Source organism: Micrasema longulum, unplaced genomic scaffold, assembly GCF_059751315.1.
Source record: "Micrasema longulum isolate JH-2025_06_02 unplaced genomic scaffold, ASM5975131v1 h1tg001627l, whole genome shotgun sequence".
NCBI classification, from domain to species: domain Eukaryota; kingdom Metazoa; phylum Arthropoda; class Insecta; order Trichoptera; family Brachycentridae; genus Micrasema; species Micrasema longulum.
This window is the reverse complement of record NW_028278808.1, coordinates 576,071-589,287: the sequence shown is the minus strand read 5'-3', so window position 1 is coordinate 589,287 and position 13,217 is coordinate 576,071. Positions and strand designations below refer to the sequence as shown.

Genomic DNA, 13,217 nt, shown 5'->3' with positions numbered 1-13,217 from the left:
AGTTCTCACAATATAAAATTGCTATTAAAAAATGGATAGTGGAGGTGGGTTGCGCACGAATCGATGAGTGGATCAAGCCATATAGGTAAAATGTGTGCACTGTTTATGAACTTTTTTCTATTGGCCCAAATAATAAATTGGTTATGTTTTTTATGAATATTTTAGTTTTTTTTTTTGTTTATTATGTTAATTATAATTAGGTTAGTTGGATTAATTACGTTTTTTTTATTGTTATTGTTATGTTAACTTTGTTCAATAGCTAATCTTAGGCATGTCTCACATTTTGTAAAATGTTTCCCTCGGCACGGGACACCCCAGTGAGGGAACATTATTCTGTATAAAAAAAAATACAAACAATGTAAAAGTATAAATTAATAAATAAATAAATATAAAATTAATCATGTTCCTTCGTGATCGGTCAAGTTGCTCAGCGACTTTTGTTTTTTTTCCAGTAAAATGGCTAAATAGTGCAGAGCCAATTCTACCATATAAATATATACATAACATTAACATAAACATAAATATAACCACAAACATAAACATAAACCACATCGAAAAACATATGTGATTGAGAAACCGGACGACAGCCACTTACTGAGATGCATGCTGATGCAAGAACTCTGCACCTCTGGTGATCTTATTATGGCAAACGACAAGGCAATATTTGTCGCCACATATTGAAGTGGCAGGGTTTGATCTAGTCGAACACGTTAAGTAAAAATGAAAAAAGCGATTTAAAATATCAGAAAATTTATTGAATCTTTCAATTCACGGGATTTTAATTAGAAAAATCAGCAAGTGTACAACTTATTGAGCTTCTGGATGTCTCCAGCGCTCATTCCAACGCGTTGTCCAATGGTTGCCGATGTAGTCTGAAACAAATTGAATTTTCAATGTCATTTAAGATTTATGAGATAAAAAGAATGTTTAATTAACTAGTCAATGTCTTTTTTATATTTACGTCATCGTAAATTCACGGAAAATTATATTTTTAATTGAATCGGCATTCACTTCGTAACACTTCATTATAAATTATTATGAAAATAAATCTTTGTTATCAGTGTAACACAATTTTATTATTTTACAAGAACACAACTATAGTTTCGGGAGAGCACTCCTCCCATCGACGGGTGATATAAAACTAATATAATAAACATGGAATATTGTTCACAATGTCATCGAATCCAAACAAAAAATAAACAGATTAATCAGTGAAACTTAGAGCAGGGTTTTTTTTTTCCTTATCTAAGGTGTTGGCATATAAATGGATGGTTATCTTAAATACAGATATGAAAACATGGACAGAACATTAAGTCGAATTTATTTCTTAAAATTTAGCACATAAGTGGAAGTTGCAATAAGTAAGTCTAAGATTTAATGTGTGGGAAGATATCGCTCGGCTAAGAGAGTGTTAACAGACGCGGGTCTAAAGCTAGGGTTTCCTAGGACAGCGGTGCCCGCATCTTAATGGCCGTAGTGAACGGTGATGCGGTGGACAGCCGTCGTAACGTCGACTGGAGAGTGGTTTCCTAGGGAAACGGTGTTAAATGGGGTTGATAAAACCGTTTTCCTAGGAAACTACACTCTAGTCACCGTTACGATGGCTGTCCACCGCATCACCGTTTACTACGGCCGTTAAAATACAGGCACCGCTGTCCCAGGAAACCCTAGCTTAAGAGGGTGAGTGCGGTGAGGGTGGTCGTAAAGGGAACATAGTCAATAAAGGCGAGAGGTGGTTAAATGTGTGATTATAAATTAGGTTGTTCTCAGAATTTAATTTTATGTGAATTTTTATAATTTCTAAATTATTCATTTTACTGCCTTTCTTATTTACTTGGTGCAGGAGTTTTTGGGTGTGATTATGAAATGAGTGGTTACTGTCTATTATATGATTCGAAAATTCCGAGAAATTATTATTGGTCAGGCAACGGCGGTGTTCGTTTAGCCTAGTTTAAAAATTTCGCGCTGTTTGTTCAAAATATACTTTTTTGCATTCGCATGATATTTGGTAAATGCCACTCTTGTTTAGCAGCTCTGTTTTTAACTTAGAATTAAATAGTGATTTAGCAATATTATTATTAGTGTAAAAAGCGGGTTTATAGCTGTGGGAAAGTGATTACTTATTTTTCTAGACAGAGGTCCAATGTATATAATTCTACGCCAGGTTTGTTGGTTGTTAGGTATATCACCACCGCTAGAATATAAAAACGTTTGACTCAATTTGTTATTTTGTTTGCGTTTTAGCATTTTTTCAATTATATTGGGGTCATACTGATTATTATGGGCAATAAGTTTAATAATGTTTAGTTCAGTTTGGAAGTTGGAGGGACTCAGTAGAATATTGATCAATCGGTTAAGCATTGAGTGGAAACTGGCCAATTTATGTTGCATAGGGTGTGAAGATGAAGCCGGAATGACCAAGTCTGTGTGAGTGGGTTTTCTGTAAATATTAAATGCAATTTTATTGTTCTCGATTTTTAAGGTTAAGTTTAGAAAGTTAAGGGAATTGTCATCATTGGATTCCAGGGTGAATTTTATGTTGTGATGTAGGAGGTTAACGTGGTTAAGGAAAGAATCTAGTTGTCGGGATGACCCTTGATAAAAAACAGCAGATGTCGTCCAAAAAACGGAACCAATGGAGTACATTATTGACTAGTGGGTGTTTGGATGAAAATAAATCGGTTTCTTATTTATCTAAAAAGATATCAGCTAAAATAGGGGAGAGTGAAGATCCCATTGGAAGACCACAGTTGTGTTCTTATAAAATAATAAAATTGTGTAACACTGATAACAAAGTTTTATTTTCATAATAATTCACGTAAAATTATTTAACATTATTATTGTTGATCAGTAGCCGATGCACATTTTTCAAAATTGTCTGTTTCCTATTTCTTTAAACATAAATCATTACCAAATACAGGTTTTTGTAACTATCTTAAGCTCCAATTCAATCTGTTTACAATGCAGCCGCAAGGCTTATTACGGGAGTAAAAAAATATTCTCACATCATACATCTTCGAGATTTGCACTGGTTAAAAAGCCCAGAGATGATAAAATATAAGCTTTGCTGGACAGTATTCAAATCTTTTCATGAAATGGCTCCAAAATACCTATCGGACCTTTGTATAATGGTAAATACATGTCAAAGAAAATCTACTCTTGGATCAGCATTCGATTCAGGCAGAAGAAAATTTGTCTAAATCCGGCGCTCCCCAAAAACTACATTCGGATATAGTGCTTTTGCCGTTGCCAGCCCCTCTGCCTGGAACCAATTGCCGTCAAACTTACGAATCATCAACAGTCCTAGTCAGTTCAGATCCCAACTAAAATCTCATTTCTTTAGTGTATCATACCCTCAATTTTAAATCAGAACATATGATATGTCACTTTAGCTTAATTAGAATGTATGTTTAAGTATACAATTGTAAAGCGCCCTTGAGGTGATTTTTAACAAGAATGGCGCAATATAAATTAGACAAATATTATTATTATTAATAAAACCAATTTGATGGATACCAAAAATAATTTTACGGCTTTAAAAAGGTTTCGTTATTATTTCACTACACTGATCATGTTCAATGAATTAATTCCCAGTTAGTGGAAAATTTCATGCCCTTTTTTTCTTCGTTTCCAATCAATTAAAGTACATATTATTAAATACTTCCGGAATACCTTCTTTCTGCATATTGATGCTTATTTATTCTTATTCTTGTAGATGGAGGTCAGGTCTATATAACTTTCTGACGTCACTGCGACCTGTGAAGATCTATTGCGACGGTTCATCGTAAATAAGTTCTTGTTCTCCAATTCATGGTCTTCAAAAATCCTGGCTATTATGTGAAGGGTGAGTTTTGCTCATATTGCTAAATCGGTTGCTATTAATACGCTCCAACTTTGATAAGGTTTTACATCTGTGTACTCAGAGCACACACGCTTACACTACCAAAAATTGAAGTTAAATTAGCAAAACTACCGATTGAACAATAAATTACATCTTCAAACTAATTCGAAAATTTTAGATTTCCAGTCTGGGGGTTTTTCGTCCACATTATTCTAAACTAATTTTGAAATTTACACTCTTTAGAAAGAACTGAGATATTGTTGATAAGTTTTAAATCTGTTTAGGGTTTACCTGCAGAGGAACAATTGTCTTGGAGCCATCGGTACTGAAGCCATATTCTGAGTAGTGGAGCACACTGCCATAGTCGTAAGCAACATCGAAGTTGGTCACTTGGGAAGAGCTGTACTTATTGAAGTTGTGGTCAGCTCCTGAAACAAAGCAAAATAATATGAGGCAACTACTCGTATTATAGATTTTATTTTGCTATCAATTATCACTGTTTGACAATAGACTGAATTAAGATCTGTAAAAGCACTATATACTGGAGAATCGTCTTCCGATTGGTTTTGTTAGTCACAGTTTAAAAAAGCGCAATTCGCCAAAAAATTCGCTTACGTTGTTTGCCGATTATGGCTCGAAGTGTTTAAGAAATATTGATTTTTGCAGGTTTTTCTTTCCAAAAAGGTCATTTGTTTCAAAGCTTTGGAGCAGATAAAGCAAATAGGAGGAAATTGGATGGCACGCCGATATGTTTTTGTTTTATCTTTTGTTTCTTTTTTTTAAAGAAATATTTGCGTTCTTATAATTTACGCAAATATTTAATTTTGAGGGCCATTTTCAACGAGTTGTAAATAACTCACTATTAGAAAATGGAAACCAAGTTGGGGTAGAGTGGGATTCAAACCACGGACCTTTGATCCGTGAGTCCGAGACACTAGCCACGGGACCACAACCCGATTCAAATGTCGTACCAATGTTTTTTTTTTATTCGATATATTTCTACTCTTGTTGCAATATTTGCATACGAGTATAACTTCATTATACAGGTGTGCCATGAAAACGCAAGAATATGCAAAAAATATATCCTGTTACATCGAAATACCTTTGATTTTTTGGTGTAAGTTTTATCTACACTGGATGACAATTTTCGAAAATAAATCTACGTAAAAACTTCTTAAATTAATAGGCTTTTTACCGGCTTGGATCTTGTCCCAAACAATCCTGACAAACTCGTCTCTGTTGTGTGTGCTCTGCATGTGGTAGAAACCAACGGCATGCAATAATTCGTGGACGATGGTTCCATGACGGAAGCAGCCATTTCCAGGAGTGTTCAATTGGAGATTGAGGATCTGAGGTCCACCGGTCATACCAACGTTGGAGTAGCATCCACTGTAAGCACCCTGGAAAGAAATGTGCGATTGATGAATCAACAATATTATGTATATGTCTAAATGTTTGTAGGCACGGCAAGATTTCATTCCCTAAAAAACGGTTTCTGAGAAGGGAAAATGGAAGTCTTGGCATCAACAGTGCTTAAAAGCTATAATTGACTAGTTTGATAGGCCGCAATAAACACTGCGTAGCATTCACAATTTTGTCTATATTTACACATCTTCATTTCCTCAACTATTTCGTGTGTTGACTTTTGTGAAGTAAAAAGCTGTTGTTGTTTTGAAGAATATATAAATAAATGGTTGTCTGTGTTATTGATTTTTTTCAATCAACAGGCTTACGAAAGCCCTAATGAATTAGCATTAACGGTATTTTTGAATTTTTTTTTAAGACAATCAACAGGCTAATAAAAACTTCAACAGATTAGCATTAATGAGTAGATATAACACTTAATATAAACAGTCTTAACTGATTGAGACATTCCTTCAGTTGATCACTAACATAACATCAACGTTAACATCAATGAAACTATGTGTAAGAGGCAAATACTCTTGCTTTTGTAGACAATTATTTTTTAATAATCAATTGCATGGAACGAAAGCATTTCGAATTTTTAGATCCGATTTAAGTTTAACAACAAAGGTGTAACGGATGGTTTCGGTTTGCGCTTGCAATTTTTAACCTAAGTCCCTCCGGTTTGTTGTATTGCTGTTAGCTGTAGTTGATTAATAATCATAGAATAGTTTTGTCTGTATGAGCGACCTTATTAGCTAGTGGAATGTTGTTTCTGTAAGATCTGGCTGTTCTTTTACCTTTTATATTTGGTAAAATAATTGCTTCCATGAAAAACAAAGTTAAACTTTCCGTCTCGTGAATTGTTAAAGGTCATTAAAAAATCTTGTTCAAACGAGGACTTATTGCTTAATGTGTCATTTAAATTTTTAGTAATTTTGAAGCGGCTGCTTTTTATCACAGAAGCCTATTTAAAATACGAAAAAGAAATACCCTAATTTTAATTCAGCATTGAACGCGGAGTAAAGTCTCCGCGCTTATCGATTGGTTGAATTTAATCATACGATATCTGAGATGACGTAATGAAAACACATAAATACAGGTTGGTAGAACATACTTGAGGAAGATAGAGATAGTAGGAAATTTATTTATAACGTCTCGTAATGTACCGATAAAGTTAGCGTTTGCAATACTGATCCAGGAAGCTAGACATACTCGTATGTTGGGGCTTCGCTGGAAGAGGTCCATACGAGTCCAAGGAAACTGAGTCGATTAATCTCCAGGGTATGCTTGGCTACAACAGTTTAGAGACTAGAAGGAATGTGTATTTGACTACACATTTTTATCAATTGTTGCGCGGTATGATCAATAATTCTGAGAGTATGATAAGCATTGGTTTGCATGTTCCTGATAATTACCTAAGACAGCGTCAGCATAGATTGTTTTATATTCCGATATACAGGATTAACCTGCCTATGATTATGCCTGTTGGAAGGGCCACCGCTATGGTGAACACCATCGCTCTGGATATTGATCTGTTCCATGTATTCGAAGGGGTTTACCGGAGCAGGATTCTCCTACTACTTTGACACGAGTCTCTTTCGTGTATATTTTTTTCTTTTTTATAATATGTACGTATTGAATATATGTTTGGAATAATAATAAATAATAATTGGATAATTTATATGGCGCCATTTTTGTGAAAATCATCTCAAGGGCGCTGTACAATAAATAAATATCCCAACACGTCTTGCAGCTACAGAGCGCATGGACGGTTGGGATTCTAGTTCCTCGTCTCCAATTATGATATATTACAATTATAATATATTTGAGCTAGATAACATAACGTCTTGCAGCTACATAGCGCATGGACAATAAGAAATCCAGCCCCTATTTACATTTTTAGTTTGAATTTTTTTTTTTTACAATGAAGTTAAGAGTTTAAGTGATATTTAAAAAAAACGAAATAAAAGCAAATTTATAATATTAGAATTTAGATAACAACAAGTCTTGCAGCTACTGAGCGCATAGACGGTTGGAATTCTAGACCCCATTTACTAAATTGCATATTTGATAGTTGATAACATTTACATAATAAAATAAAAATAATATGATAGCTTACATCACAAAAAGTCTTGCAGCTTCAAAACGCATCGACAAATGGAATTTCAACAACATAAGAATGATTTTAAAAGAGTTAGTAATAAAAAATAATTTTAAAAAACGCAATAATAATACATTGAGCAAAGAACTAGTAAGTATGGCAATTAAGTGAACATGTAACAGCACAAAAAGTAAAATATAAAAAAGTAAACAAAGATAGCATTCCTTAACTTATTATTAAGGTAACAAGACAATAGACAATACCCAAACCTAAACTCGTCCCTGTTTTATTTTCGTATACAGTAAACAGGATCTATTGTCTTTTTCCTAGTAAATAACTGTAAAAACACTTGGTTCACATTTGGCTGTTCCCTGGGAGATGATAGTAGAAACGCATCTATGTGCGTAGTGTAGAGTGTAGGTACCAAGGAATATATCCGCTTCTTTTTAATTTTGTTTGTTATTACTAAACGCATGTTTCCCGCTTAAAATTTCTGATTATTAGTAATGTAAATGTTTTATTTAAAAAAAATGAATTGAATTGAATAATTAAGCATAAAAACTTTTTTTTATCCATTCCAAAATAGTTTAGAGGTGGAGCATTAATATGCTATATAAAGATTAATATCGACCCTCGTATTTATTGTTAAAAAACCCGAGCCAATAAGAACAAAATTACTTACAATAATGTTGATGTAGTCGTTGTTGGTAGTCGTCTTATCAAACTTGATACAAGAGGCTGCGGTTATGTCAGCGATAGCCTTTTCTACAGCGCTAACTTGTGCAGCAGCTAATATGAAAATAATAAAATTACTACTGCTACTACCATCACGCCATTTCCTCGTAGGGGTAGGAAAAGAGGATGAAGCTGAGAATAGACTGTCACACATATTAATCCTGACAAGCGTTCCAAGTTTCTTCCACATTTATTTATCTTGTCATACGTGTCCTTCAATTGTGTCTGCAAAAGCAGACACGTCAAAAAACGAGACCAGACTTGAATTTATCTTAACATGTCATGTTTTTCTTGGTCGTACACGTCCTATTTTACAATTCTTGCTTGCCATGTATACTTGCTTACCATTCTTTCATTTCGTTATCCATTTGTTCTACATGACCAAACCATCTTTGCGATCCTTTCTTAATCTTATCAATTACACCTGTTTTAGATTTGCATTATCACCTGATTTTATCGTTCATAATCCTGCTATTCATTGATTTCTTACAGATTTGTCTGAGCGACCGCATTTCAATTGCATTTATTCTGCATTCATCCTTCTTCTGCATGTATCGTGTTTCACTTCCATGTATGAGTGCTGGGACTAAACATGTAACTAAAGTAATTTATCTTATAAATAAAACACGAGTAATACTTTAATCCACAAATTTGGAATATCCAGTGACCGGTTTCATCGTTTTTGCGACATCTTCTACCAGTCTCGAAGTTTGTGGAATTTGTCTTCCAAATTTGTGGATTAAAGTATCACTCGTGTTTTATTTATATAATAAATTACAATGAACTTCCATCAAGAATTTTCACTTACAAACTTAAATGTAACTAAAGGATAAGCAAAATATTACTTACAATATAAGCGTACCATGTTGTCATATTGTTACTAAAATATTACCATAGAGATTGAAAACGTTTGAGAGAAGGAAATAGAAAAGTTTAACAGTACCCATGACTTCTCAGTGGCTAGTTTAAGTGGCCATTTTACACACTGTAACATTTAACTTTTTGCCTGTGTTTAAGCATCATCATTTTTGATGCGGTGATATGTCAATGTGTAGTTATCTCAATAATTTTGTTATAAACAAGTATTATTGGTAAAGGCTGATATTCTTCATCAACTTGGACAGGGAATAGACGATAACAGTCCGTTAAAATATTTAACAATCTTCGTTTTTCGTACATATAGAAGTTCTAGTCGCTTCCAATACATATTTGACTTACTAAATGATGCAACGATCGAGTAGTAGACAGTCTTGCCAGTCCAGAGCAGCCAGCTGTTGATGATAGCGTTTCTCTTGCCAGCATAGTCCTCCACGAAGTTGTCGATCTGCTCTGGTGTCAAGGCGATGTCTCCCTCGAACTTTCCACTCCTCTCCCACTCATTCTGAAGCTCAGCTAGTTCAGGAGTGATGGGTTCTGAAACATCACGGTTTTTTTACAATTTCATTCATATACAAAACATTAAAAACATATTATAAGATAAGATCATATCCAGTTGGTAAATTCCGCTTGACAGCTTGCTCACCAAATAAATTACACCTCATCTGAGGACATAAGTTTCCTTGGCAGAGCCACGGAAAAATTGCTCGTTGCAGAAAAAGTAAAGCTGCCTAAAGGAGCTATTTGCAATCTAGAAGTCTTGTCATATTTCTCTGACTGGGATTAAATTGATTGGACATGATCAATTTGCCGAAATAATAACAAAACTTTTTTAAAGCCCAGAAATTCGTTTTGGAAGCCACCAGATCTGTTGATCCGACAAGACCTATAACTGGGCCACGGTTCGTAGCAAGGAGCTTCATTTGGTATTCATATAGATAAAAAAAGGACAAAACCACAAGATGTGTTCAGAATATTGATTAGGATATCCGCAGCAGCACAAAAAGGAGTCAACATGGTTAAAAACAAATAATTTGAAAATAAATTAACCATGACCTATTAAAAACTGCGTAGTCCAGTGATCAGGGATAACCCAAAGAGATTTCAAACGCTGATGGGTTGAAGGAAAAAAAAGTAAGGTAACCCTTCCTGAAGGGGAAGATTTCAATCAGGATTGCCAAGCACCAAGAAGAGTATTTAAATTTAAATTTAATATAGTATTTGAACATAATTTAAATTATGTATTAAGTGTAAATAATATTTTTGGTGTGTGCATGAGTTTCTTACACTAATATACAAAGAAATTGGCAATATATGTGTACATACTGTTTGTTTACCTAATAAAATAAATAAATAAAAGGTTTTTGGCGTATATATTGTTGTGCTGTATTTAGTTACAAAGATGCTAAACTTACTTTGTTTCTTTGTTGTTCTCAATATGTGATATTTTTTTAATGTTAATATTATTTTTATCCCGAATTGAGTTGTTTTAACTCCTGGGAATGTAATTCAACGTATTATACTTGTAAAATACTTTGTGTTATATGATTTATAAATAAAATTAAAAAAATAAAACAAAATATTATGTTTCGCAAATTAGGCATAACAAGTCAAAGACGGCCCTTCGTGGCGACACGAAATATTATTTTCACTGTTTTGCCTGAAATCAATGAAGAAGTAACACCTCAGTATCTTTAAAGGCATGTCGTATTGGTTTTATATTTTTGTGCAACAACTATAGTGAAGGTGTATAGTGGGTTTTGCATGTTGGTTTGTATGTTGGTTGAATTGGTGTCCTGACGAAGACACGGGTACGTCTCGAAACCGGTAGACATAGAAAAGTCGGCAAGTGGTTATATACAAATATTAAATAACATTTATTGAAATGTTTGACTACAACGTTAATGCCTTAAATATTAATAATGTTTTAATTTTAAATTGCAAGTTCCAGTCTGACTCGGTCGAATTAAAATTCTGCATTTTAGGTCAGAACTTTTGTAGCTTCCATTGATGTTACGTAACAGATTATTTTTTTCTCAAGAGAACGATTTTTAAAAAATAGGTCAAAAAAAAATTTTTGAAAAAACCTTCCAGAAATTAAAAAAAAATAAAAAAAACCTATCAGGTCGAAAATTTTCAAAAATTAATCAGAAAAACCCGGAGCATGCATAGGAGTGATCTGATACTCCTCAATATGAGGTACCTACATTTTACCTTTGGACGTCACTTTTCCGGCCACTCTGTATAATAATGATTTTATTTTACTGTAAAACGAATGTTTTAAATATATTTAAAACGCAATAATAGTCGATGTAATTTAAACTTATTAATTACTTTTAGTATTTTTTTACCTTGATAGGTTCCATCAACCGACTTCTGTAGAAATTCCCTGAATCTAGAGACTTCCACATTTGTCCTGGAGACTCCGCAGATGACGGAAGCCACCCCAATAACCAGAAGCAAGAATGCCTTTAATCCAATCATTTTGTTGCTGCAAGCCAAAAAGAACATATTTTGATTTTGATTTAATAGACATATTTCAGAGATGGAGAACATTTTAGAGAATTGAATGTGGAAGTCCACGCATTCAAAAGGATATAACTCTCAGAGTTATAATGCGTGAACCTATAGAGAAGCCCTATCACTATGTTTCATAGAACGCAAGCGATGTTGGTTTGTTGGTTAGCAACCAGTTGGTGGCCATTTTGTTTTGTTTGACAACATAAACATAACGGTTCGACCGGATGCTTTTGCCGATATGCTTGGCTTTGTTTGTAAATAACTTGGATATTTACGTTACAATTAATAAAAATCAACTATTATATATTATATATATATTTTTAAAAGTTGGTATATAAAAGTGAATATATTATAGGGAATTTTGCTCCGGAATATCTAAGGGAACTATGTATTCCAGATAAACTAGCTGACAGGCGTCTCACGCTTAGATCAGCTACGTCTACGGCGAGAGGAAAAGTTATTATACCTCTACGCAAATAGCACACTAAATTTAGTGAACGTGCATTTGCGGTCGCAGGCCCTATGACATCTCCCAGTAGAGGTGCGTTCTCTAAATCATTTGAATAAATCCGTAGCATGTGACAAAAAAATAAATTGTTTTAATTAAATTACAAGTTTAAAAGCTCCAATTGGATTTGTTTATCTATAGAATGACTATGTAAAGCGCCCTTGAAGTATAATATTAAGAAAATGGCGCTGTATAAGTTATCCATAATAATAATAATAATAATAATAAATCTGGTAAAGAGATGAGGACAGATGTTCAACTTTAAGCAAAACGGTGAATGATACACAGCCAATTTTTCTCTCTTTTTTTATTAAATGTAAACCAAATGCTTGAGTTTGCTGTTCAAAAATTTGCTAAAAAAATTTAAAATAAACTGTTTATAAGTAAGTAAAAAAATAAATAATTACATTACAGGTCATAAGTCCTGTAAATGCCTAGACTGCTATATACCGCCTATGAAATATTTTCCATCTCTGTTAATATCATAATCAAACTTAAATTATGGATCTTAATTAAGAATCGTCAATGAATTATATAGGCCAAATGAATTTATAAAAAAGACTTGCCTCAATCGTTAACCACTGAACAATAAACTTTTACAAATAAAGCCCTCAATTTATAATCGCTCAGATTATCGTAATTTGTGCCAAACGCACTTTGTATTCGATACAGCTTTATCTCGCATTTTATTCGAGCGTATAAAAAATACAGTTCAGTGTGTGAAATAATACTAGACTACTGAACGATTGATTTTGACTCGATAGCCTATCCTCAGGTATAAATAAATCGAGTGAAGAAAGGTGAAGTAGAGACTTTAATTCAGACCTCCGAATGCGCATTGAACGATGTAAGGTCTTTTCAGTACTTTTTTCAAGCCGCTTCAAAAAAGATCGAAGCTTTTGAAATGTGGCGCTACAGGAGGATATTTAAAATCTTCTGGGTCTTCAGAGTCCGAAACGATGACGTTCTCCGATAGATGTAAAAAGGTAAAGAGGTACTGAAGACCATAAAGAAAAGAAAACTGGAGTACTTTGGGCATGTGATGAGAGGCGAAAAATATAACATTTTACAATTCATTCTACAGGAAAGAATTGAAGGAAGACGCAGTGCAGGTAGAAGGCGCATCCCTTTGCTAAAGAACTTGCGTGACTTAACGGAAATATAACAGGTTATTTTACTCCTTAAAATTAATAAGGGTGTATAAAATACTGTCAAATAATTTATTTTTT

General features: G+C 33.7%; 1 protein-coding gene across 1 annotated transcript; it reads right to left on the bottom strand.

The window, feature by feature from the left end:
• Nucleotides 1–733: 733 nt before the first annotated feature.
• Nucleotides 734–12,580, bottom strand: LOC148274550 (zinc metalloproteinase nas-13-like). The gene is made up of 7 exons (XM_088236961.1): nt 12,555–12,580; nt 11,312–11,451; nt 9,303–9,497; nt 8,032–8,138; nt 5,037–5,241; nt 4,133–4,269; nt 734–872 (listed from the first exon to the last, which is right to left on the bottom strand). Exons 2-7 carry the CDS (start codon nt 11,442–11,444, stop codon nt 792–794), a joined length of 858 nt encoding a protein of 285 aa, XP_088093087.1. The 5' UTR covers nt 11,445–11,451; nt 12,555–12,580; the 3' UTR covers nt 734–791.
• Nucleotides 12,581–13,217: the final 637 nt, after the last annotated feature.

Excerpts from the sequence above, each read along its gene's own strand:
- LOC148274550 (XM_088236961.1), bottom strand. The coding sequence starts at position 11,444 with ATGATTGGATTAAAGGCATTCTTGCTTCTGGTTATTGGGGTGGCTTCC. Across the intron at positions 9,498-11,311 it reads GGTTGATGGAACCTATCAAG|AACCCATCACTCCTGAACTA; the intron begins GTAAAAAAATAC and ends GTGATGTTTCAG. Across the intron at positions 5,242-8,031 it reads ACGACTACATCAACATTATT|GGTGCTTACAGTGGATGCTA; the intron begins GTAAGTAATTTT and ends ATTTCTTTCCAG.